Source organism: Rhopalosiphum maidis, chromosome 3 (assembly GCF_003676215.2).
Source record: "Rhopalosiphum maidis isolate BTI-1 chromosome 3, ASM367621v3, whole genome shotgun sequence".
Taxonomy (NCBI): domain Eukaryota; kingdom Metazoa; phylum Arthropoda; class Insecta; order Hemiptera; family Aphididae; genus Rhopalosiphum; species Rhopalosiphum maidis.
This window is the reverse complement of record NC_040879.1, coordinates 29,333,610-29,359,137: the sequence shown is the minus strand read 5'-3', so window position 1 is coordinate 29,359,137 and position 25,528 is coordinate 29,333,610. Positions and strand designations below refer to the sequence as shown.

At 25.2% G+C, this 25,528-nt stretch overlaps 1 protein-coding gene across 1 annotated transcript in view; it reads left to right on the top strand.

Moving 5' to 3' along the window:
- Nucleotides 1-697: 697 nt before the first annotated feature.
- The window catches only part of LOC113558469 (cell wall protein IFF6), a 131,258-nt gene continuing 106,427 nt past the window's right edge, over nucleotides 698-25,528 (top strand). The window contains exon 1 of the mRNA XM_026963928.1: nucleotides 698-932. Coding sequence (XP_026819729.1) covers nucleotides 761-932 — 172 coding nt within the window. The 5' untranslated portion in view covers nucleotides 698-760. The remainder of the gene's footprint in view (nucleotides 933-25,528) is intronic.

Genomic DNA, 25,528 nt, shown 5'->3' with positions numbered 1-25,528 from the left:
CATAGGGGCGTCTTATCCCGACGGGGGGGGGGGGATATCGATTTTACCTTTCAAAAACACCGTGACTTCTACGAAGCGGTCATTGGGCAGCAACTGCAGGCGAATCGAGGACTTGGCGGCGAGGCATCCGTATAATACACACGCGCAAAATGTATAATGAGTTTATATACATATAATATCAGTATATTATACACTCACACAGACCAATCCAGACGGACACAATAAATATACGCAACCTACACAACCCTCGTCGAGTATGTGCACGCCAAGGACGATCCGAGTTTCTTTATTCGACCCGGACCACGGTCACGGTTTAGGGCGGTTCAAAGGCTAACGATCTCGCATACGTACGATTACTTACTACAGTTCACGCACGCACATACACACACACACGCACACACACGCGCACACACACACGCACACTCACACACTCACACGCCTGAATGTATATTATAATACGTATCGTGACGTCCGTGTTATCACGAAGGCTTCGCATATTATAATATACAGCCGTCGATGTCGTTATGGTAACAAGTCGCGGACAACACACTTTGGACTTGGTGGCGGGGGTGGGGTCGGAGGGTGCACGGCGATCAAGCTCTGTGTGTGTGTGGGGGCGAGCAATCGGCTGGCATTGTTCGTGGCGGCCGTTTTGCGTACGCTACGGGAGAATTATTTTACGCGCGCGTCCGGTTACGACGTGGCGTTTCCGTCTTACCGGTGCGGACGAAGCGGCGACGGATCCGGAAACCGGCAGATCATGGTGGACCGACGAATGGCGTACGAGGCGTACAGGAAACGTACGGAAATACCTCGGGGACTCGACTATTTGGCCGACCGGCTGGTCCGAGCCGTGATTCGCGTGCAACCGAAAAACGTCCACGAATTCGCCGCCCAGTTTTTCGACGGTCTTTTGCGGCAACGCGACCTGTGTAAGCGTATTAACATTATTAATATTATAATGCACTCCGCGATGCGGCTGAAAGAATCATCACGGCCGTAGAATATATAATATAATGATCAGGAGAGCAAACCATGTTGCTATATATTATACAGTCTATAGTTGATAGATTTTGAAAGAAACTAAGTAGGTAACCTTAAGAGTTCATAACTGTTTTCACCTAACTCAACTAAAGATTATAACTGCAGTCGTGTCAAAATTGTATTTGTTCATACGCTGTTATTGAAGAATATTTATTTTGTTATTTTGTATTTAAGTGCATCTCCTTCCCTCCCCTTCCGATAACTTTGTCAAATGTTAAAAAAAAATATGTTGAATTGACGTTACCTGTCCTGTTACAATGTGTACGGGCGACATCCGAGGGATGAGTCAATAATATTATTTATACATACGATACGTTTAACTCCCTAGCTGTTTTCTCGCGTGTGTTGATGGCCCGTATACAATATAAATACGGGCATTGACATTTTAATCTATTGAAGATTATCGTTTCAAATGTTTATACCTACGAAACAAAAAACTAATAACTGGGCAATTGATGACTCAATACGTATTATTTTATACTGAAAATTAGTTTTTTAATTTTATCGTTCAATGCTCGGCAGTTATCAATCGGTTAAATTCGTTAATCCACCCTACGTTTAGGTCATGATACCTATAGCTACGTTTACGAATAAGTATATATACCATACACGAGGTAAACAGCAAAAATAAAAACAATCAAAAAATGTTTCAAACTTGAAAAGTCAAATATTGTGTACGGTATAACTCCCAACTCATTCAACCAGAAACTCATTCGGCCAGAGATATTGTCGTAAACTGTGCGTACAATCCGTTATATATATTTATTTTATTATGTTGTACTATGCATGCGTGTGTGTGTAAGTATATGCAAACATCCTATATATTTATTATGTCATAATAATATTCGTATTGCATAATATTATTATTTTTATCGCAGTGGTCAACAACGATGATGCGGTATAGACCACTTTATTAAATATCGCAGCAAAGCCCGCCGTCGTCAGATGTTATTCTGTATACAAACGTCATCCCGTGACGTGATTGAAAGACTATTATTATATTCTCATAGCCCTTGCGTTTCTGAGTTTCAAGTTAATCGTCACATGACAGAAGTACGCATTTCCGGTAAAACGTCTAAGCCTTTCCCGACGAAACTCCGCTGGAAACAATATTATAATATACACTTACAACCAATTTTTCGGTTTAATAACCAACTTCGAATTCGATTTGTTCTGATGATGGAGTACGTCTATAATTCGTTTAGACTTGCATCGTTGTAATATTATGTCGGTAAATCAATAATAACAATAATAATAATAATAATAACGCAGGGAATTGACATTTAGACGAATGAAAAATAGAATTTGATGGATTTTCAGACCAAAATTAAGTACATATTTTTTCGGTTTCTGATAATTTTATAAAAACAATTTATACGACTTTTTAATCCTGTATAAATAATTAAAAATTCATAAATTAATTAATAATAGCTTAAAGTCCAAAATATTGATCAGTAATAAGTAGGGTTCAGATTTATTTGTAAATATATATTTTTACTGTAACTTGATAAATTAATTTGGGTGAGTGATAAATTCGTTTCAAGGGATTTCCAATGAAATTAACTATATTTTACATATTTTTTCATAAGTACATTTTTTTTACATATTTCTCAATAATTTCATTTTTCCTGCATATGTCGACAATTTGTTCATTAAATGATCCATTTAAGTGTTTAGCATACGCATTTCACTGAATAGCAGAAACCACCCGATAAAAATTTACAAAAGTAGACGAATTGATATCTACGGTCCAATAGATATTTTTAAAAGCTTGTACCCGCATCGAAATATTTAGAAATATTTATTTATATACCTACCCGGATTTAAGCCTCTCTTCACAGCCGATTGTAACCAGACGGGGAACTTGATTTAAAGCTGCTAATTATTATGTTCTTTTGAATTTGAAAATTTAAAAATGCATGTTATCATAAATTATAATCAAGATAATTAATATATTTTATTTTTTTTTTAGCTTTTTTTTATTTTATATTTTATAATTTTTAATACTTTTTTTCTAATAATTTTACTATTTAAAATATAATTTGTTTCATTAGAAACTTATATGGGTATATTCTATACCTAAATACTAATGAATAAATCATATTAGTAAAATACATATTTTGAGTTTTTTAGCACATATTTATGTACATATTTCGGTAGCATAATAAATACATATAAATTCAAGTCCTAGTAATGAGATGGATTCTAATGCACCAACCATAATGTTTTCAGTTATTATTAAGACGTTTTGTCAACAAAACAATTCCCGAAGACCAATATATTTACATTTTTTTAAATTAAACAGATTAATACATAAAATACAATAATTTGAATTATATTAAACTGAGGTCGACCGCATTAGCATTACAATATAGATACAAAAAAATAATAATTTATTAAAGGATTATATTTTTTTCAAACTTTTAAAATTGTCAATTTTTAACATTTTATTATTTTAAGGTACCAATATCATATTTTGTCGTTTATTTGAGTTTAACTTGGGATTCATTTTGAAGAAAAAAAGGTATTGAAAGTGATTTACGCTTTTGTGTTGTTTATTATTTATTTCTAGTTGCCTAATAAAAAAATTTAAATATTGATTTCAATAAATAATACTAAATTAATAATTTTAAAATGGCATAAAGTGAGAATTGCAAAGAAAATAAAAGTAAGCAAACAGATCGTTTTAATAATAGTAATTATTATTATTGTTTAACTTAATGTTGAATACGTATATTATTCCATTTTACCACTACAAGTATATTAAGAATAAGTGTTTTTGGTTGATTAAAATCGATTTGCCGTTGTTTTTATGCGTTGTCTTATGCAGCAATCCAAATATAATCAGACATGATCAAAAATATTAAAGATTACATTATATTGTTGTAGTTTAGTTTCTAACATTATAACTATGTTAGTTTATGCGTTAGATATGATGGCGTTGAACTTAAATAGTTACCTATATGATTAAAATAGTTTGAAATCCTCAAATACTGACTACTTTTTTTCTGATATTTTTTGAGCCATTTAACTTAACAGTAACAATACAAGTATTTATGGACCTAAAACCATTTTAACATAATTAAAATGCATTTGTATTTTTTTTAAATATTTATATTATCATTGGGTCGCTACTTTGACAGTCAAAGTTATAAAATAAGTATAAAACATAATCATACAACGGAATATTGATAACAATATATTGTATTTTGTATCTAGGTTTTTCGTTTCCTCGACTATATAATATTTGTTTATGTTTATAAACATAGTAATGTTTACAAGTATAATATCTGTTTCGATTCGAAATGGTAGTTTAAAAAGAAATTTAATTTTAATACCATCAAGCTTCGTCAGCACAATATGAATTCGTTCCAAATATTTTGTACTTGATATTTAATGAAAAGTTCAAAGAAAATACTTTTTATTTTTTAAGACAACAAAATATTTGAAATGTTTGGAACATTTATAAAAAAAAGTAATGTCGCTGTCGTTTTTGAGAAGTATAAATAAATGAAACATACAATAGATTTCATTACAAAGCTAAACTTCTGAATCTCATTATCGTGCATAACATTTATATTTAGCAGATACTCAATTTATATAAGTCATAACTTAATGTTTTATTTATTTCAACTTTAATTATTATTATTTAGTCAATATTTAACAATAACACTAATTTTACTCATAATATAAAATAAAAAACCTTAATGGGGGAAATGGATAAGTGTGAATATACTATTTTCAATATAAATGTTTGATACATATGTTACTTATCAACCCTGCAATCTATCGCACATACATTTATGACAAATAAAAGTGTTGGATTAGACTACTTAGAAACCCACTCTACAATAAATCATATTAAAAAAAAAAAAGCAAAAAAGTTGGCAAGTATACCGGCTCACTGCTGTGTTGTAGATGTCAAGTGGGTCACTTTAATGAATGTGTTAAATTTTAATTCAATGATATATCATTGCATATAAAAAACACGGAGACAGACTGCCAGCCTATATCAAAAGTACATTTCATGTTAAGTAATTTGATATTGTTAATCAAGTAATTTACTTTACTATTAGTATTAACCACGGTAGGTCGATTAAATTTTTGTCAAAGTAATTCCGTTCATTACATTATTTAAGTATAATTTATAGGAACTATTAGTATATTATTATACTATTATAGTCAGGTTTTGAGTCAATACCGTCTTATAGTAAAATAAGGTGAATAGATTCATATTATGAATATTTAATATTTAAAATTAATCTACATATTTTGAAATTCTCATTGCGTTAATTAAAATTGTAAGTATACCTAAAAGTTTTAATTCCCTACGAAATAAATAATACAATTAAGTATGAATATTGTTATTTGTCGTTTTAATATTTAATTTCGTTTAAATTAAGACTACTTATGCAAAATATTGTATTACATTTTCAAATCTTAGTTATACAAATTGAACATTTTATATTTTTTTTCTCTACAAAAATAATTATAATACTATAATAAAACTTTGTAAATGTTCGTAATTGATAATTGATGAATTTAAAAAAGTTGAACTTTGAATGAATATAAAAAAAATCTGTGATAATGTAATTTTAATATTTTTATATAGATATAGAATCAACTTATGTGAGAACTTGTATACTTTTTAAGAAATTTAATTAAAAATATTTTATTGTTGTTCATAAAAATACTAAAAATAATTACAAATATCTATAAATAGCTTAAAAAATCAAAATAATTAGAAAACTATACTTTGTTTATAAAATGCTAACATGAACATTTCACTAAAATTTTAAGTATCTACGGTTATTGTTTCTTGAATTACAACAAAATATCAAAAATAATTTTAGGAGATAATTTGTTATTTTACGGGTGATTATGTAATGCCATAATAACTTCAACTTCAAATGATTATAAAAAAAAACTATGTTATTTCCTTATAAAATAGTTATTTTTGGTGTAGGTAGAAAAACTAATAAGAACACTTGCATTAAATTTTCAAACCTTATATAAAAAAACAAAACATTTTATGAATGTCTAACAAAAAAAAAAAAATTGTTAACTTTCGATATTATGACGTATATTGTCAAAATGTTAAATTTATATTATGATTGTTAAAAAATATAATGGCTATAAATCATTTTGTATTCAGTATTCATACATTTTTTATCGACTTTTTATAATAAAACAAAAAAATAAATAAAAAAGATTAATTGTTTATAAATATTTCAAAAAAAAGCTCAAAAAACTTTTCATAATTTTTAAATCATATAATGAAAAAAATGATAATATAAACCAGTTTGTGAGAATTTTTAGTTTCTTCAGTTACTCGTTTATGAATTAAAACAAAATAAAGGAATCAATATTGCCGAAAACGGGTGTTACGTAAAAATGCTTGTTTCATTGTTTAACCCCCTCCCCCACAAGTTAAAATCGAAGCATTTTTACTGCCCTAAAAGGTGAACACAATCACAAAAAAAAAAAAAAAATACACACACACACACACACATCATTATAAAATCAATACATTTATGTCTCTGTTAAGACTCTAAGAAATACCTACATATTTTAATAGGTGCTATTCTTTCAATTGTATTTTTTTATTATAATTATTATGAATGTCTCATATTATATTTATTTGTGCAAAAATGGTACGTATGTATCAATTTTTTTATCAGTAGATATTTGTGTAGACTTATTTAGTATATATAACTATTAAGAAATAGTATTAGATAGAAATGAGAAAATTTTAACTTAAAGACAACGGTACGGTATAAAACGACAACCAAGTCCAATACCGAAAGAAGTTTAAAATTCGACTTTATTCAATGCTATTTTGTATAGAATGACGGTTGAGCATTGATACATTCATTGCTATTTTTATATATTTTTTATTAATTTAAAACATTTTTGATCAATAAAAAAATTCTATGATAAATCTATGATACATTATATTGAATCATATACCTGAATAAAAATTAATAATATATTAGTGTCTGGTATACGAAATATAATTAGTATTAAGTGATATATAGATACAAATTCAGTAGATACATGTTATTTAGATAAAACAATTAATTTTCGCCTAAGATTTAAATAGTATTATGAAAATCTATAGGAATATCTAGATAAATCTCTTTGTGTTATTCACATGCATTTTTTTTCAATATTCGTTTACTATATAAGTACTCGTATACATATATTTTTTTTTTTTAATATATTTTTTACACAAAGTAAGTCTACATGATTATGCATCTTCTAATTAAATTACTCAGCTATGAATCCAATAGCATGTCATGAATTAATACAAATTAACTATTCTAAGATAAATATCTAGATAAAAATGAAATATTCTATCTTCATATTAATTTAGATATTTATTTAACTAATAATTTTATATTTATCTAGATATTCTTTTACTATCTGAACTCAACACTGAATGTAAAAATCAACAATTTAATATGAATTAAAAATATACAATATCTTTAAGAAAATAACTATTAATAAGTTAAAAAAAAAAAAAAAAAAAAAACGTATATAGTATACAACTGATAACGGTATCGATAACCAGGGATGTGCTAACAAACACGTGCGGGCTAAATAAACGGGCGTAAAAGGTATTTTATACATTATATTTATACAGTGAGTCAGTAACTAAACGCGAGTATTGTCAAATTTATTATATTACATTAACTTTGGCATTATTCGTCTGTACACAATAAACAAATGCATCTGACGACCTCTGTATTAATTTTGTAATTTAATTTAATTAATACAAAACCAGATAGAAATGGTGCAGTGCTTTGATGTTATGCTTTCAGTTAGACAAAACAGGTAAATAATATTATGCCGAGTGGTAATGTCAACCGTTTCGAGTAAAAGACTTTTTGAAACACAATAATTTGAGGATAATATTATAGAAAATTAGTTACAATAAATAAAGTTAAAAATAATGTAAATTAAATCGAAATATCCTAACTAGTAAAATTTACTTCACATTCGCTAAGAGATAATAATTTACGGTAATTTTACGTAGAAAGAATACAAATATGGTAATAAGGTGTAGGTGTGATAATATAGATACAATAAGCTAAAACATAAATAATTAAATACAAATATGATGTACGTTAGTAAGACGGAGACAACATCACATGCGGGTGTGGCGTCTTTTTAAGTTATTTTTATACCATTTCTTTTTCGTGTAGCGGAATGCTTACACAAAAATATAAACACGACTGAATTTAATCCAGGTAATTACATTCCAATCGCCACAAACAACGAGTAGCTTAAAATAATTAACATTAATACCAGAAACGATCATTACTTTTATATAATACTGTGTCTATGATTTTCAATAAATAATTTAAGTTTATTCTGCACACACTTTCCATATGACTTTTATCTTTCAATATTTCTTCATTGGGTCCATTATCTCGATATTTTATAAGTATGACATTAATTAATTTCAATACTGCTCGTACAAATTATAACACGGCTATACGGATAGGCAATTCAGCTACACCACTTTAGTGGGTTTTGTAGTTTTTCTGGTATCTTATAAATATTAAAACATTGTCATTAGTTGATAGTTTAACATTTGATATTAGAATATTAGATTCTAGTAAGCATTGTATGTATTATTAAAACCGTAAAGTTAAAAAGAATGTCCTTTTAATAAGAACAACATGCATTTTAATGTTATAATTAAACATTATGGATCTAAATTTTAAACATGCTTAATATTGTTATAAATGTTTATCATTAGTAAACTAAAACGCTTTTTGAAGTTTATCATATCTAATAAATTAACATACTTGTATAAACATTGTTATTACACACTATGCATTGACTACTATAAAAGTCATCGTATATAAAAACAAAATAAACATAGGTAATAAACTTTTAGTTTTTTTTTAACACAAATTCGTTTTGAATTCATAAAGTCATAAGTATATTTTAATTATAAAATATATATATTATCGTCAAGACAATTTAATCTTAGTTTGTTTTTTTTAAAGTTATTAAACTATTTTAGTGAAATTCAACCACTTATTAATACATGTTACGTTTACTTATATACTGTTTGTTTTTAATGTCTAATTCTTATTTTTTTAAAGATGCAAATTTAAAAAAAAAACAAATAATGATTGTAACTCTGTAGTTTACATGGTTTCAAGATTAATGCTTACTAATGTTTAACATACGTAATATAATATTCTTTTAAAATACAAGTTTGACCTTAATTATTTTAAAGTATTTTCTGTTAAATTATTCATTTTTCTAATATTTATTTTACAACAAAATTTTTACGTTGGACTATTTTGGTAACATTCAAGTCTAGACAAAAATAAATTGAATATACAGGTATATATATAATTAAGCACCTAATATTGATTATATTTTCTATTTTAATTTATTAAAAAAGTTTGAATTTAATATTTAATACTCTACTTAAAAAAAAAAAAATAAAAGATATTTTTATAATTTAATTGCACTCTATTTTAAATAACGATATTATGTACTATGTAGAGTATACACATATATTACTCAGAAGGGTAACTTGTCGTATGCATTCTGTCAAATTTTAATATATTGTCTATCTTAAGTCAATAAATCATCCTTAAAATACGCTCGTTTAGAACATGTGCCTATTCAGTACATTAGTTGGTGGATGAAAAACTAGTGTTCAAATATTATTTTTTTTCTCTCAAAAATAAACGTTTTATAACTACTTTCAAAAACGGTATCGATATTATCATGACAAAAATTATTAAATTAAATAATTCTTCAAACAGATTAATGAGTTATGACACCAAAATAAAAATTATATATAATTTGCACTGTCATAGATAATCAGGTTTAATATTATAATTGAATAAAATATAATATGATTATCAAGATTATAAAGATAATATAGTATAGTGGTATTACATCTAAATAGGTATTATATGGAACGTGTAATTTATTATTTATTTTTTTGTTTTAGTATTTTACTATTTAAGAATTAACTGGCACATCATATAAAAATGTACGTGACATTCACAACAGTCTGTCGTTTCACCTGTGTATGCTAATCGTTGAGTCCAGGTTAGCCTATCAAAAATACGTTCTATATGTTCTATTTTATATATTATACAAATGAAAATTATTACTTTCTGAATCCAAATTTTGAGCATACTATTAAAACCCATCTAAAAATGTCAAACACTAAATAATTTAATAGATAATTTGATAATTTGGCTTTGATACAGTATTAGACATTAGTTACTCGGCTTTTTCGGTCCATTATCGAAAAAATATTGTATCCTCATTACTTCCCGTAGTAAGTAGTTATATAATATCGTTAGGCCTTAGACACTGTATGTCATCGATTTTAATTTTGGTGCAAATTAAAATTACATGTTGCCAATTTCGGTCAATATTTGTTTTCTCTGTGAAAAAATAACACATAGCACATATAAAGAAAATAAAGGAATTGAGTGTTTTGTCCTATCAACAATTTTTTTTTAAAGCATTAAAATTATTAAGATTTAAAAGAAATGTAATAGGTATTTTTTAAAAAAGCAATGTTTTTAAGAAATTACATTCAAATTTATAATTAAAAAAAAAAAAAGATAGGCAAAGATATTACTCTACTGTATACTAAGTGTCGAGTAGGTCACGATTATGGGAGTGTTAAATTTTAATTCAATGATTAAAACAAATGTATATAAAAAACGATTTTGAGCTGAGACCGTCTATCAGCCTATAACTATTAATTTATTATAATAATATAATAATTATATTCATATCATATTACAGGGACGGCCAAACGGTCGACCAAAGGTGATTTCAAAGTCAATCATGTTAGAATTTATTTTTAGGCACGAAAATTAATAGTGGTGGTAATTAACAACATGGTCGATAAAAGGAAGTCTTCAAAGGTAAAGTATATATTTAGTAGATACTGAACAAAAAAAGTTTGGCCACCCTTGCTATACTATATCAACTTATCAACTTATATAACTCAAAATGTAATGAGATCTTTCTGTAAATACCACAAAACAGTAAAAATAGATTCATAGTATAAATGTATAATAATATTTTAAAAGAAATCAAAAATGTCACTGCGTATAGTAAAATTCATAATAATATAATAAAATACGTAAAAGTTTAAAGTTCTCGTGAATAAAATATAACAAAAATAAATTAAATTTTTTAATATTGTTATAAATTACATGAAAGAAAAGAAACATTATTATTTATTGTTTAAATAAGTGATTTCTTCCAAATTCAAACTTACAATTTCTATAAAAATAATTGCTTTTATACATTTATTAGGTTTTGTGGTTTTAGTATAAATTACTTATAAGGAATCTTATAAAACATAACAATTTGGTAAAAATGTCAAGTATTTATCTACAGATTTTATTTATGAGTTACACAAAAAAAAAACAAATTCGATTTTGTCAAAAATTGGATTTGCGTGAAAATCTCAGATATTCCATAATTTGTTTTTATTATTATTCCTGATTATAGAAATTACTTAAATACATTTTTAATTTTGATTACATAAAAATAGTAATTACATGACAAACTTATATTATTAACTAATGTAATTTATATTGACATGGCTCTAGTTCAAAATATTATGTTGTCAACATTTTTTTATCGATTCAATAAGTCTACTATAGACTATAGAGTAATGTCTTGATAATTTGAAATTCAAGGTATAAAACTGAAAATACAATTTTTAAATATTAAATGTTGAGATAATAACGAATATTTAAAATATAAGCCTAATCCAATATATTATGTATAGGTGTATTATTAAAATCTATAAGATATTTTTACATTAATTTATTATTTTAATTTTACATTTTACATTATTTTTTTTGCATTAAAAAAAAAATTAGTATTGTATAAATACTTAATTATTATTTCATGAAACCTGATCAAAATAAATCGCTAGAATAATTACAATTCTATAGCAATTAACTGTAAGTAAATGGCTATTCAGACCGTTTCATTTCGAATATTTTTGAACTGTATTTAAAATGACTTGAATGTAATTGTGATAGCATTTAATAGAAAATGACTACAGTTGTAGTAATTAGGCATTTTATTTGATAGAAACAAATCAATTTGATGTCTTATCTTTTATAAATATCAAAAAAACGATGTAAAATAGTTGTTTTTTTTTTTATATAAAATTAGTACAAAGTAAAACGTTTGTGTTTGTGTCAGAACATTATAATAGAATATCTATCACAACTAGAAAAATACTGTTATTGAATACAGCTGTTTTCTAATTAAAAAAAAAAAAAAGAATAAACCAAGTAAAAAAATTTATAAATAAAATTAAACATTAGGTAGCAATGAATTTATAAAAAAAAAAATATGTAGCTTGTGAATTAAATATACAATTATGGGCGAATAAGCTATATTATTTTAATAATAATAATTGATTTTTTTCTTCAAAATACACCATATTATAAGCAAATCTTTGGTTATGTGCTTACGTCACTGTCTATTTCAGTTTTAAAATTTAATTTACAAATAATCCTGTTTTTCTTGAGTCATATCGGACGTTTCCCAGGAACGTAACTTGATGGAGATCCGAGAGAATGGTGGGTACTACGAATATCAAAGAATACATGATAATTAGGGTAGATTTAAATTGAAATTGCATTCTTCTGGGAGCTCTATATTCTATAACAATGCTTTCCAAGCAAAAATTCGTTGGCTATAGCTAATTTGGCTCCCATTTTAATAAAACGTAAATTCCCCTTCAACTCCTATTTTACAAAAAGGTAAATTCCCAAACGTCTCCCCTTTTTCACAAAACAAATTCTTTCCCACTTCATGCAGATATAGGACTGTCTCAAAAGAAGTGTGACAAAAATTATTTTGTTATTTATTTATAATTTTAATAGTAAGTAAATTATAAAAGTTAGCGTTAAAAATATTAAAAATTATAAAAATTATAAATATAAAAAAATCATACGTTAAGTAAATTTTGAGTCACAATTTTTTATATAATTTATACGGGATACTTTATTAGATGAAAATTCATCAATAATGAATTTATGCTTTTTTAGATTTAGTGCAAGGTTTACGGACATGGTTTCACGCTTTCCGGTAAAATGTTTTAAGTAACATATTGTTGTTAAATTTTTAACGATATATAGATTTATAATATATACCTATTTAAAATGCTTATTGTTATCAGAAATTAGCCCACACATACGTTATCGATATCTCTGTACTTTACAAGTCGTATGGGAGATATTATATGAATTAGGTAGGAACAATTTAACACAAGCAAGCGTCGGTAGTTATGTTGCACTCCGAGTACACAAGTTGTGCGAAACCAGCTTTAGATTTTTCAAATGTCTGAACCGTTTGGGAATTCACGTATTCGTGAAACCTTTTTCGACGGAAGTCGTTAGGGAATATACAAACAAAGAAGGAAGTTTAGGTTGCACCGAATTCGTTTCATATACATTATAAAATTCAAAAAATAAAATTTTTATTTAGAATTTTTAGTGTATTTTTATATTTACAGGATATTTTTTATACATATTAACATATATATTGATAAAACTGCATCTAATTGTCATTTAATTATTTAAAATAACTATTATGTGGGCTATATACTTACGATAGTCTTAGGTTGAAATCTTTAAATCGAAATTATTATATTATGAAATATAAATTTATAAACTTTTATGAGTAAATAAAACATTTTTAAACGTATATAGTTTGATTGTTTGTATTCCCGCAAAAGATCCCGATCTTGTGATCCTTTGGGAATTGCCAGGAACATCCACATCCAAGAAAGGGCAAACTATAGTTTTGAACACTCTAATGGTCTATGCACGTAAACCAATCTCCGTCAATTATTATTACTCAGCTCCAGAAAACACTCATATTATTTCCTAACAATATGTTAGCAACGATCAAATTTGACTTCCTAATTGTATTTTGCATGCACTATTTCGTCTCGAAATCCAACCACAATTACAATTACACTTGTCTATAATTATAAACAATCACCTATTGAATGTTGACCTACTTTAGTAATGAACCCGTTGCTATCGCGGTACCTTTTAAATGTGTTTTATTAATTAACATATTAATATACATTGGCTCGTCTACGCGCGACAACCGAGTGCAGTTTACACCACATTGTTCTGATAAAATAAATCGACAATTATAATATAATTATAACCACTATAATAATAGCGACATGCTCACTTTCTTATCTCTCACGATACACATCGCTCGCTATAATTATTCCTATTTTATTATACGGAAGATAATTGATTATTCTTTAGATACCATATATATTCTGTTCTATGATAGATATAATATTCTTCTGTTGTTTTGTCGTGTTGTATATAATTGGAAATTTACAATAATTTAGTTGTGGATCGACTGTTATGTCGTCAAAACCGCATCGCTGAGTACATTTTATTTTATTAACGTATATAATTGTGGTCTACAATAGCGTATTCGTCGCAAGTGGTTTATCGTTGTTGTCGCACTCACGCTAAATAATTATAGTTAATTATTTTTCGTATTGTCATCAAAATTTTCTTAATATAAGGCCACCACCTAATTTTTGTCACAATACTTGAGGGTTTAACCTCTCTTCACCAAAATAAGTGTAACGTTTTAATTATTTATATTTTTTTTTATTTTATTACCGGCCGATCATTTTTTATTTAAATTTATGTAATTTAACAACTTTTTTCATTATGTAAGCATTGGTCATGGCAGACTTTTTATAAAGATAATATGTCATTCAAAGTAAAAATAATCATAATAATAGTCAAGATATCAAATATTATAATTATTTTATTTTATTTCACGTACAATGAATAAGCCATACTACGGTTTTCGTAAAACCACTATAATTGAAATACGATAATAATTCTTTTTAAAAGTTTTTATTTAATCTATTCATTTTTTTTTTAGTTTTTTTTTTTAGTTTTTTTACCTATGGTATGTGAAAATATTGTAATATAATAAATAATAATAAAAAAGGAATATAAAATTAAGTAAAAATGTTTAAAATAATTTTTATTTAATAATTATATTTATAAAAGGTGACTGCTCATTGTATTTTCTCCGTTGCTTATTATATACATTTAATCTCCAACTGCCAAAATATGCGATCAATGATAATTTTTTTCGTAACCCTAAAGTGCGAGCAATCATTAATCACAAAGTATTATTTGTTTTTCGCGTGACATATGTAGATCATTGGTTGAACTTTCTGACAATAAAAATAATAACTAACGCGACGATTGTGCGTCCGCACATCATTAAGGGTACTTTGTTCAATATTTAGTGTACCTTATAATAGGTATTTTGGGTGCAATATATGACCTACAAAACATTAATTGTGTTATTCATAGTCTACCCACGAATGTTTATTAAATCCGGAATGTACTAATAAAAGAGGATTATGTGGTCTTGTTGGATAAACGTATGGCAGTAAATATAATAGGTGTATATGTTTACTCTTTAGACGTGGTTTAAAATGTGTTAGTTTGTCTATTTTTTATTACATCATTAAAAACAAAATGTCGTTATGTTCTACATCATTTTATGTGTCCAATTCGTTTTTGAACTATAACTGTATGTATGGCTGAATGGTCAGGTCGTTTTTGACGTCAATTAATTTAATGTTACGATCAAAACTTAAATATAGTTGTAAGCACCACCTATTTCTAATATTAAATAAATTGTCACAGATTATACTGCTATATATATATATACCGTTATAATGAAATGAATTTTATTATGTTTAAAATATTGAAAGTCACTAAGAATACACATTTAATGTTAAATATACAGTCTCAATAAACATTTTAAATGCTTTTAAAGTATAATTAAAATACATTTTGTACCAAATAATATATACGTATATATATATATATTCACATTAATATTCGCTAATGTATTAAGCGCCTAAATTCAAGTTAAGCTTATTTTAAGGATCAAACTCTCTAGAATTTCTATACAATTTTCATCGAATTAATGGATATTTAATTATTCAAGTAATAATTTAATATTAAGCATTTTATTGAACTTTTATTTGTCCACTAGACATTTACAATTTTAAATCAATAATATAATATAATAACGTATAATATAAATTATTTTTAAGTATGTTTTAGCTACACAAAATGTAGGTACCTTAATTGAAAAATTAAATTGCGTTGTTATTTAACCAAATACATATTTCCATAAAATATTTTAAATAAAAAAAGATTTAATAATATTATATCAGTTTTTTTATATACTGAACAGTACGAAAAATGTTGCATTAGAGCTTTTTTATGTTCGAAGATTGTTTTTAGTAAAATATTTGATCTAGTTTATATTTTAAAGGAGGATCACCATTTTACAAACATCATATAAATATTGTAAATATTTTTTGTATAAATTATTGATTGAAAAAATTAACACAAACTTGTAACATTCATTTTTTGATACAATTTATGTGAAAGTGAAATAACTAAAGCTATTATAAAATTCTTAATTTGTATTATAGTGATCTTAACAATGACTTTTTAATTATCAGTAAATATTTTTATTATCAAAACTCGTTCAAATATGAAAAGTTTATCAAATTATTTTACTAAATATAATTTTATAAGATATACCTGATATAATACACGTATTGATACTATTTTAAATTTAATATATATACTATTACCATCATTGTGTGTGTCACATACAAATTAATATGATATCCCTACGGTACAAACAACTCTATGTGAAATTAATGATGTTCTACATTATTTAAATTCTTTTTAGCGTGAAACATTCATAAAAATAGTGGCTATACAGTAGTCAAAGAACCCGGGTTTTAGATAAGAAAGGCGTTTTTCAGTCTTCCATCTGTCATTTCCCGGGCGTAGAGCTTGCATTTACTAGAACGTGGCTCGTTTCGTTTGAACGAAGTTCTAGCAATAATCGTCGTGCGAAATATATCCGTTGGTTATAATATACGCGCGTTTAATACAGCGTAGGTTAGAGTGCTCGCGATTTATCGATTAGTCATACAGCATGGCGAGACGGTGACCGATTCATGTATAATTAAAGTCGCTGGGCCTCTAACGCCACCGCCGACGAAAAAACTCCAGCCACCCAACGGTGCTGGTGCTGAATGTGAGAGTGCGTATTATTGTGTGTAAACAAATGACGGCACTGTGTGCTCTTTTTTTCCAGGCTATTCACTCCGATCTACCCTCGTGGTTACACGAAACATGTGATACCCTAAGGACTGGTAGTCGTGGTTGGCGGAGCGACATAATCATACAGTTACATAAAGTGTGGTATCGTCATTGTGTGCACGGCTATATGGTTATTTAGTTGACGTAAAAATACATAAAAACTTAATGAGTGTAAGCGAAAAACAATAAAACAAAATAAGTCTGGTAAAAATCGATTGAAAAATTCCCTTGACCGACGTTGACTTTGTGTTATAAGCTTCTATGTGCCTACATAGTATGCTATAACAATAATATATGCTATATATTATCCATTGTGAACTCTCAGTGAAAAAGAGGTGTTAGTGATTATTATCTGATAAATATATTTTTTAATGAAAACAAAAATTCTTCCCGGAAAATATAGACGTGTGTTTTTGTTCGACAAATCCTCTCTCGATGACGACTAATCCCTAATAAATACATATCTCTACCAGACAATCAACTAACGATTAAAAAAATAAAAGAAAAACATCACTTGTTTGCTGTATCTATGTAATGATGTATAATTTACTTTATCCCGTTTAAGAGCCTATTGAAACGGTTTAAATTATATATTTATAGAAATAATTAGAAAATGTAATGTTCATTGAACGGAAAGTTTATAACAATGCATAGTTTAAAACCATACTAAACTAAACCCAGAGATCACAGCTTTTAATAAAATAAAATTATAAAAATATTACTTAATTAAGCTGAACATTTTTAGTATAGCAGAAACATTTAGAATACAATTAATTATACACTTGAATTGATATGTATTTTTTTTGTGAATTATAGTACCTACCGTGAATTTCTTTTGTCTAACATTTCATGGTGACATATTATGTCTTGGTAATATATTATTTTTGAAACACATCAAAATATTTTTTGAAACATATTTCGTTCTTTATTTATGTCAACTATTAAACATGACCTGTCATAATATTTTTACCATAGTTTTATGTTCAGTAAATGAAAAATCTCTAACAAACATAAATTCAACAATGAACAAATTAATAACTTTATTAATTTAATATCATCTCACCATAATTAAATAACGTATTGACTTAGCTGTACTTACATATTGAAAGAGAAATCCTAAATGTTATACATATAACATATATATATATAATATATAATACACGCGTATAATACACACATTGAAAACATTTGTGTAACAAGTTTGGATAATTATAATCTAAATACTTTGACCCATAACTCATTATTTATTTTATATTATTTCTCAAAGAGAATTAAATCTCAGATCTCACTGATTCTCTCATGCGAAGGACCAGACAAAATAATTCAATTTATAATATAGTATTGATTAATTTATATTTCATAGTAATGTGAAGAAAAGTATGTAAAATGAAGAAATGAAATAGCCAGTCTATAACTTAATGCTCTTGTTGTGCATTTATCATCTAGTACGAGTATGGTGTAGTGCATTTTTATCTGTATTTAAAGTATCGTGGTTAACTAAAAGTATTCGAACTTTAAAAAAAAAAAAAAAAATACCTCTAGTAATTTAGTCATTATTTACAATAGGTATGATTCATTGCTTCAAAACACGACTAATTGAATTAAGGTTTATTAAACAGTGTTAATAGCTTATTATTTACTCTGAAAACTTTATTAATTTTTCAACTTAATGTTTATGTTGTAGTTATTTTATAATTAATTGAATTATATATATGGGATGGTATTAAAACAAATTTAAAAGTTTTTCGTTTAGCATTAAAGATTAAACGCATAATTATTCGTTAAGTATGATAATATTTTAGACAAGGTATATAAATTCAACCGTTTTGTATTCTCAGAATTCCAATAAACAAAATTATAATGAAATAACGTTGATATAATATAAAATAGTTTTTTATCACAACCTTTTTGACAAATGTCTGTTTTGAATCACAAAATGTTTAACAATTTATAATGTATTTTATATTAAAAAATAATATATAAATAATTCATTATTTTTATTTTTCATATGTTTTAATCTTACAATATTATTTTATAAAATAATTTGCAATTGTAAATTAAAAAATATAGCAAACATATTTAATCATTTTTGACAAAACAATATTTAGTTTGGTTATTTCATTTGAGATTATTTAACCTAAGGAAAAAATATACATTTTTGATATAGACAATAACGCATAATGGTTTAACATAATCATAACGATTGCGATCAAGGTTTGATCTAAAACATAATTTAATTCCAACGATAGTCTTTGAATATGACCTATAATATAATAGGTATGTGATTTATTATAAGCGTAAAACTTCTTGATCTACACGTGTCTGCTTTCATTATATACAAGTTTATGAAATTTAAAAACAAATGTTTAAAATAATTTCTGAAACCTTCAGCATTGTCATATATCTGTATACGTAATTTTATATTTATAATTTAAATAAATATTTTACAGTATAATTATTACTTTTTAAATTTAATATTTCGGTGTAGAGGAAAAAACAATTTATTTTAGTAAAAACGTTTGCGAGGTAAAATTTTATCAATAACCTAACACGAAACTACGTAATTATAAATAATTAAATACTCTTAAATAAAAATAAATCTTATTTATTTATTTTTAAATATAAAGTTATATGTTTTAAAGTGATGTATTTTTTATTACATTTTTAATTTATCGAAATTATTTAAAAGACATAGGTATATAAAGATAAGCATATGACGCACCAAGGGAACTTAATTTTATTTTCAGTGTAGAGTTATGTATAATTTATAGTGAGATAGATAATTGTTATATATAATTATTTTTTTATATCACAGACAATTTGTTTATAACTATGTTTTACTTAGTTAAATTTTCCTTTTTTTATAATTAACATGTAATTTTAACATATATAAAAACAAAAAAAATAAATAATTTTAACCTTAAACTTAACTTAAATTTTCTTTAAAAGGTAATTCAACTAAATGAGTTAAAACATTTTTTAACCTGTCTTGCCTTCCTAAATATATACACCAAGTTTATGGATACATTTTGTACATAAAATAATAAAAAACAACGTACATTATTATTTGAAATAGTTAATTTAAACCTAAAGCTGCTACCAGTGATTTTATTTGTTTTTAAATTATCAAAACATATTTTGAAACTGTCACACATGTTAAGGTGATTGGATATAACTGATATCAGTATAAATTCATAGCATTCAGCTAAGTATTTTGGGTTATTAAACAGCCTATTTTCAGGTACAATGTGAAATGTGTTGCGTACGTGCACGGGCTTAAAAAATAACCATTCCAAACCTGTACTCTTGGAAGTAAATTTATCGCAAAATAAATTTGCTTAATATATTCTGGCTTGCCAAGCGTTGTTTTCGAAAGAAAAATGACTACATTGTAATAACTATACCAACGTTTACAACGCTTGTGTATTAAATAAATTGGCATAATATTTTTATTTGGCATAAGCCATTGAGGAGATGACCTTGTTATTAAATAAAATAAAAAAATATGCTAAAATTGTAAATCAAAGCTTTAATATGATTGGAAACATTTGATTATTGTTGTTTAATATTTTCGTTAAACGAAACGATTAGCTGTTGTTCTAGAATACGACCACATAATATAATATTATATTAAAGTCTTCTAATAATTTATAAAATTCTCTACTGGAGTTTAATATTAAAATTTAAAATACAGAAAGCTATTAAATAGAAAATTAAAATAAAAGAGTTAGGACATTATAGACTATAGTGCTTAAAATTCGAAAAACAATTTCAAACATATTGCAATGGTAAATGATTCTGAATGATTACGAATATAAGTTAATTAACCATATATAGTAATAAGTGTAGTTAGTTGAAAATAGGATCTTAATATCTTTTTAAAATTATTTTCAGAGTTCATATTGTTTTTTTTTTTTTTTTTTTTTTTTTTTTAATATTATCAGAAGCTCTCGAGAATTATAAAAAAAATGATCCCTTCAATATATAGTACGTATTTGATTTCCAATTTATAAAAATGATGTATTAAATGTTTTAAGTTGTTCAGCTGGCTAATAAAAATACTCAAACAATGCACACTTCTGTTAAAATCTTAAAAGTATGATTGTTTTAAAATAGATATACAACACAACACACTTATCATAATTCTTAACAAAAAACATATTTATTAAGATATCAATAATAATTACCAATTATCTATTATCAACTATTCATGTAATTTATATTGTAGTGATGTATTTATAGATTTTTAATATTTTTTTTAGATTTCAATACTTAGTACTAGATATTCTTAGATTGAAATTATATTTTAATAAATCTATTGAATACACTATCCATATTCATTTACTATTGATTAGTTAAATGTTGCTATATAAATTTTACTGTATTATGTATATGGCTTAGGCAATATTAAATATTAATTTAATAATTTGCTTTTATTATTAGGGAATTAATTTAAAACCTCTTCTAACAAGCCATAAACTCGAACAATTTACTTTAATTTAATTTAGAACTTGAGGTTTATTGAGATAACCGTTATCTAAAAAGATTATTATAACTACCAGAAAATTCTCTTCGGTATTTTAGTCCTATAGAGTATAATGCCCATTTTAAACTCACTTTATTCAATTTTATTTAGTATTTACGTTAACCCACTAACGGAATGATCAGAATTTTAATACATTCTCATCTCCCAGGTGATGTTATTTGACAAACACTCGTTATTATGCCACCACACAAATATTTTTCCATCAGAAAATATAGGATAATATTTTTGTTAATTATTTCAATTTAGAATTACATTTAGTTTTTTATGCATAATTTATCTGATTTAATAAGGTTTTTAGAATGATATATTAAATGTTAATATTATTGTTTATATAACGAAATAATAATGTAAATGACAGCATTTATAATTAATATTATTAATTAATTTTAAATTGAGTACCAGTAGATATATTATTCTATAAATTTGTTTTAATTATATTTCATAATTAAAAATGAATCTATAAAATATTTTATAATTTGTATTCCGCTGAACGATTTAACATTGCAAAGAACTAACAATTGGTAATCGACAAGTTTTAGGGTTATTTGAATTTTTTTAGCTTCAAGTGCAGATGTTATTAGCTATAATTACATAATAAAGAAATAACTATTAAGTTTCTTTTTTATCAATAATTTTTAACGTTCCATTTAATTTTTAATTTTTTTTTTTTTTTAATCACTTTCCTTGTACAAACGCGAACTACCTACTATTACTTATTGAAATATTAAAATATTGAATGTTGAAAAAAACGAAAAAATTTAAATTTCACTTAGGATGAGATTAGTGTGACGTCATTATTTTAGAAAACGTAATTGTCCCAAATTAATACTATTGATAGTACACATTTTAAAAATAGAACTGAAGTATTATGTAAACGTATAAATATATTATTTTTAACTATGGGATCGAATTCACATCATCCTAAACCTTTATACTGTTTTTTTTATGATAATGAAAAAACTAAGATCTAAAACTAAGTTTTTTAAATTACCGATTTAACCAATTCCAATTGGTTTTAATCTTTCTATCTAAGTTAATGTATTTTATTTTTATATATTTATATGGTTTAAATTGTATAATAATGTGTATTATATTAGCGATGACAGAAATAACGACATTAGTGTCTTACAAAAAGATACATCATGACAAGGAAAACCATGATTTATGAGAATAATGCTATATAAAAAAAAAATTATTAGATCTCATGGTCAATACATATAAACCATAAGATTATTTAATCCTTTCAATGACACAATTTTGTAAATAGGATTGGAGTTTTTCAAGAAAAAAATGTTGATTTGTGAATGGACAATGATTTTAGGAGTTGAGTATTATTGAAACCAATTCGTGCACAGTATATTTTAAAAATAATCAAAGCAAATAATTCTACAAAAATCATCAAAATTACATAAGTGTATAAATACTGCTGTAATCAATATACAACATTTTTTACTCGAAAACATAAGGTTTGAAAATCGTGTACAAGATTTCTTATACTTTTTCTTTATTCGAAATTAACATAATAAAAATGATGATAAAATTGGATATCATAAAATTATTATCTCACCATGAACGATTTTATTATATTTTTACTATAAATTTCAGGAATTCAAAACATTCCTAAATTATTGCAATTAAAGTTTAACATTTTTTTAATTATTTTAAGAAATTAAAATGTTTTATGTTATATATTTTTTTTCTTTTGTTTATTTACAAGTTAGTAAGTTTATGAATACCTCTTAAAAAGTTGTTACATAATAAATGGGGTTTGTTTTAGAAAAAAATTGGTTTATTCTAACTGAACAAAAAAAAAAAAATGTATTAGTGCTAATAGCAATATACAATATACATATTATATAATAAAACATTATCAAAAATATTAACTTACTCTACTCAGAATAGTTTTTCATCCTATCATTGAAATTAAATTTAACACATCATTGTAATTAATTTATATAAAGGTAAAGATTCGAAGGATAATTTCATCGAATTTAATATGCATGCTGGAAATTATTTGATCTAAGATTAGTAATTTTATTTGAAAACATTTTTTTTAAACAATATTGTTTAGCTATTCAGACATTTTATAAAGTACAAAAGTTTTATCTGGAAACTGAAATTTTCAATTATTGTAGAGTATAGATATCATATAAAAATTAAAAAAAAATTTATATGGTTTTCATAGAAATGCAAAGAAAAAATACTAAGGAAAATCTATAAACAGAATTTATTTTACAATTTTATTCTTCAGTGAATATAACAATTTATTATTATTGCTTTTATATTAAAATATTATTCTAATATATGGTGAGAATCGTTTTATTTATACGAGTATAATATATAAATATTTTTCAATCTTATAGACTGGCATATTCAATACATAGTTAATTAGAATAATATATTATGTTGATTATTAAAACATTATAAATCTCAATTTAATAAATATAAATGTAATTAATAAAACTGTGGTTATAATATTGTGGTACATAACTAAATATTAATTTAATCCCAGCTCTAGATCAATGTAAAATTCAAATTGATACATATTAAATTCAAAAATCGTTGTAACATTTTGAATATATTAAGCATAGATTTATTATTAAAATTGTTTCACGATTCATCTTTATTTTATTATTTATTTATTAAATTGCATTGCGTTTAGGACTTAAACAGTTAATACTTTTTAAATTACATTTAGTAGAGTTAATTATAAATTAAACTAATAATTTGCATATTGTGACTTCAAATTCGTGTATCAATGTTTATTTAATTTTACGACTTTTGATGTTTTCCGGAGTTCTAATTTTACTTGCATTAATTATTTATAATTCATTCCTTTTTTATTCAAAACATAATATTAAAAACATTAGAAAAACATTTCATAAAAAGAGTATTGATGCCAAAAGTTCTTTAAGAAAAAAAAAATGCATATCATATAAGTATGACATGATCGAAATGTATTCTCTGATTCATTTGCAATGTATATGATTACTAATAAATAGATATTTGTGTTAATTCATATAATGTAATAATTATATATCTCTTACTTAATGTAAAATTATTTTTTTTTATCTTTTGGAAAGCAAGTATTATAGTAATTATTTTTATTAAAAGAAACACTTATTTACTGTCTATGACTTTTTTAATTTCCAATGCAATTATGAGTTAATTTCATCAGTATATTATATTTTGTACACACAAATGGGTCAAAAATCTTTTACTCTCTCTCTCTCTCTCTCTCTCTCTCCCTTGATCTTTTATATCCTTTTGAAACTATATTCAAACATATAAAACGTGTCTGGAATACGATCGTCATTGTCTACCAGTAAACGAAAGTTAAGTAAATTATGCAACAGTGTGTCCCTCTGCGTTAGTTTATGAAACATAATTACTGTATTCATTTAAACAATCTATTGTTATACTTGTTTGTATATAATCGTGTGTTTCTAAGTTTTTATTAAATTTTCGTCGTCGTTGACCTTTATTTTTTTTTTTAGAAACTTTAGTTCATAATTTATCGTCTATTTTTAAATTATTGAATATGCTTAACATTTTAAAGTATCAAGTAAAGGATACTAAGAAACCAGATATTTTTTAATTAATTAAATAAAGTGTATTATTTTACGCTTACCAATTGAAAATAAGTAAGAATCAACTTAAGTGCTTAAATAACTTTTCATATAAAACAATAAGCACATTATTA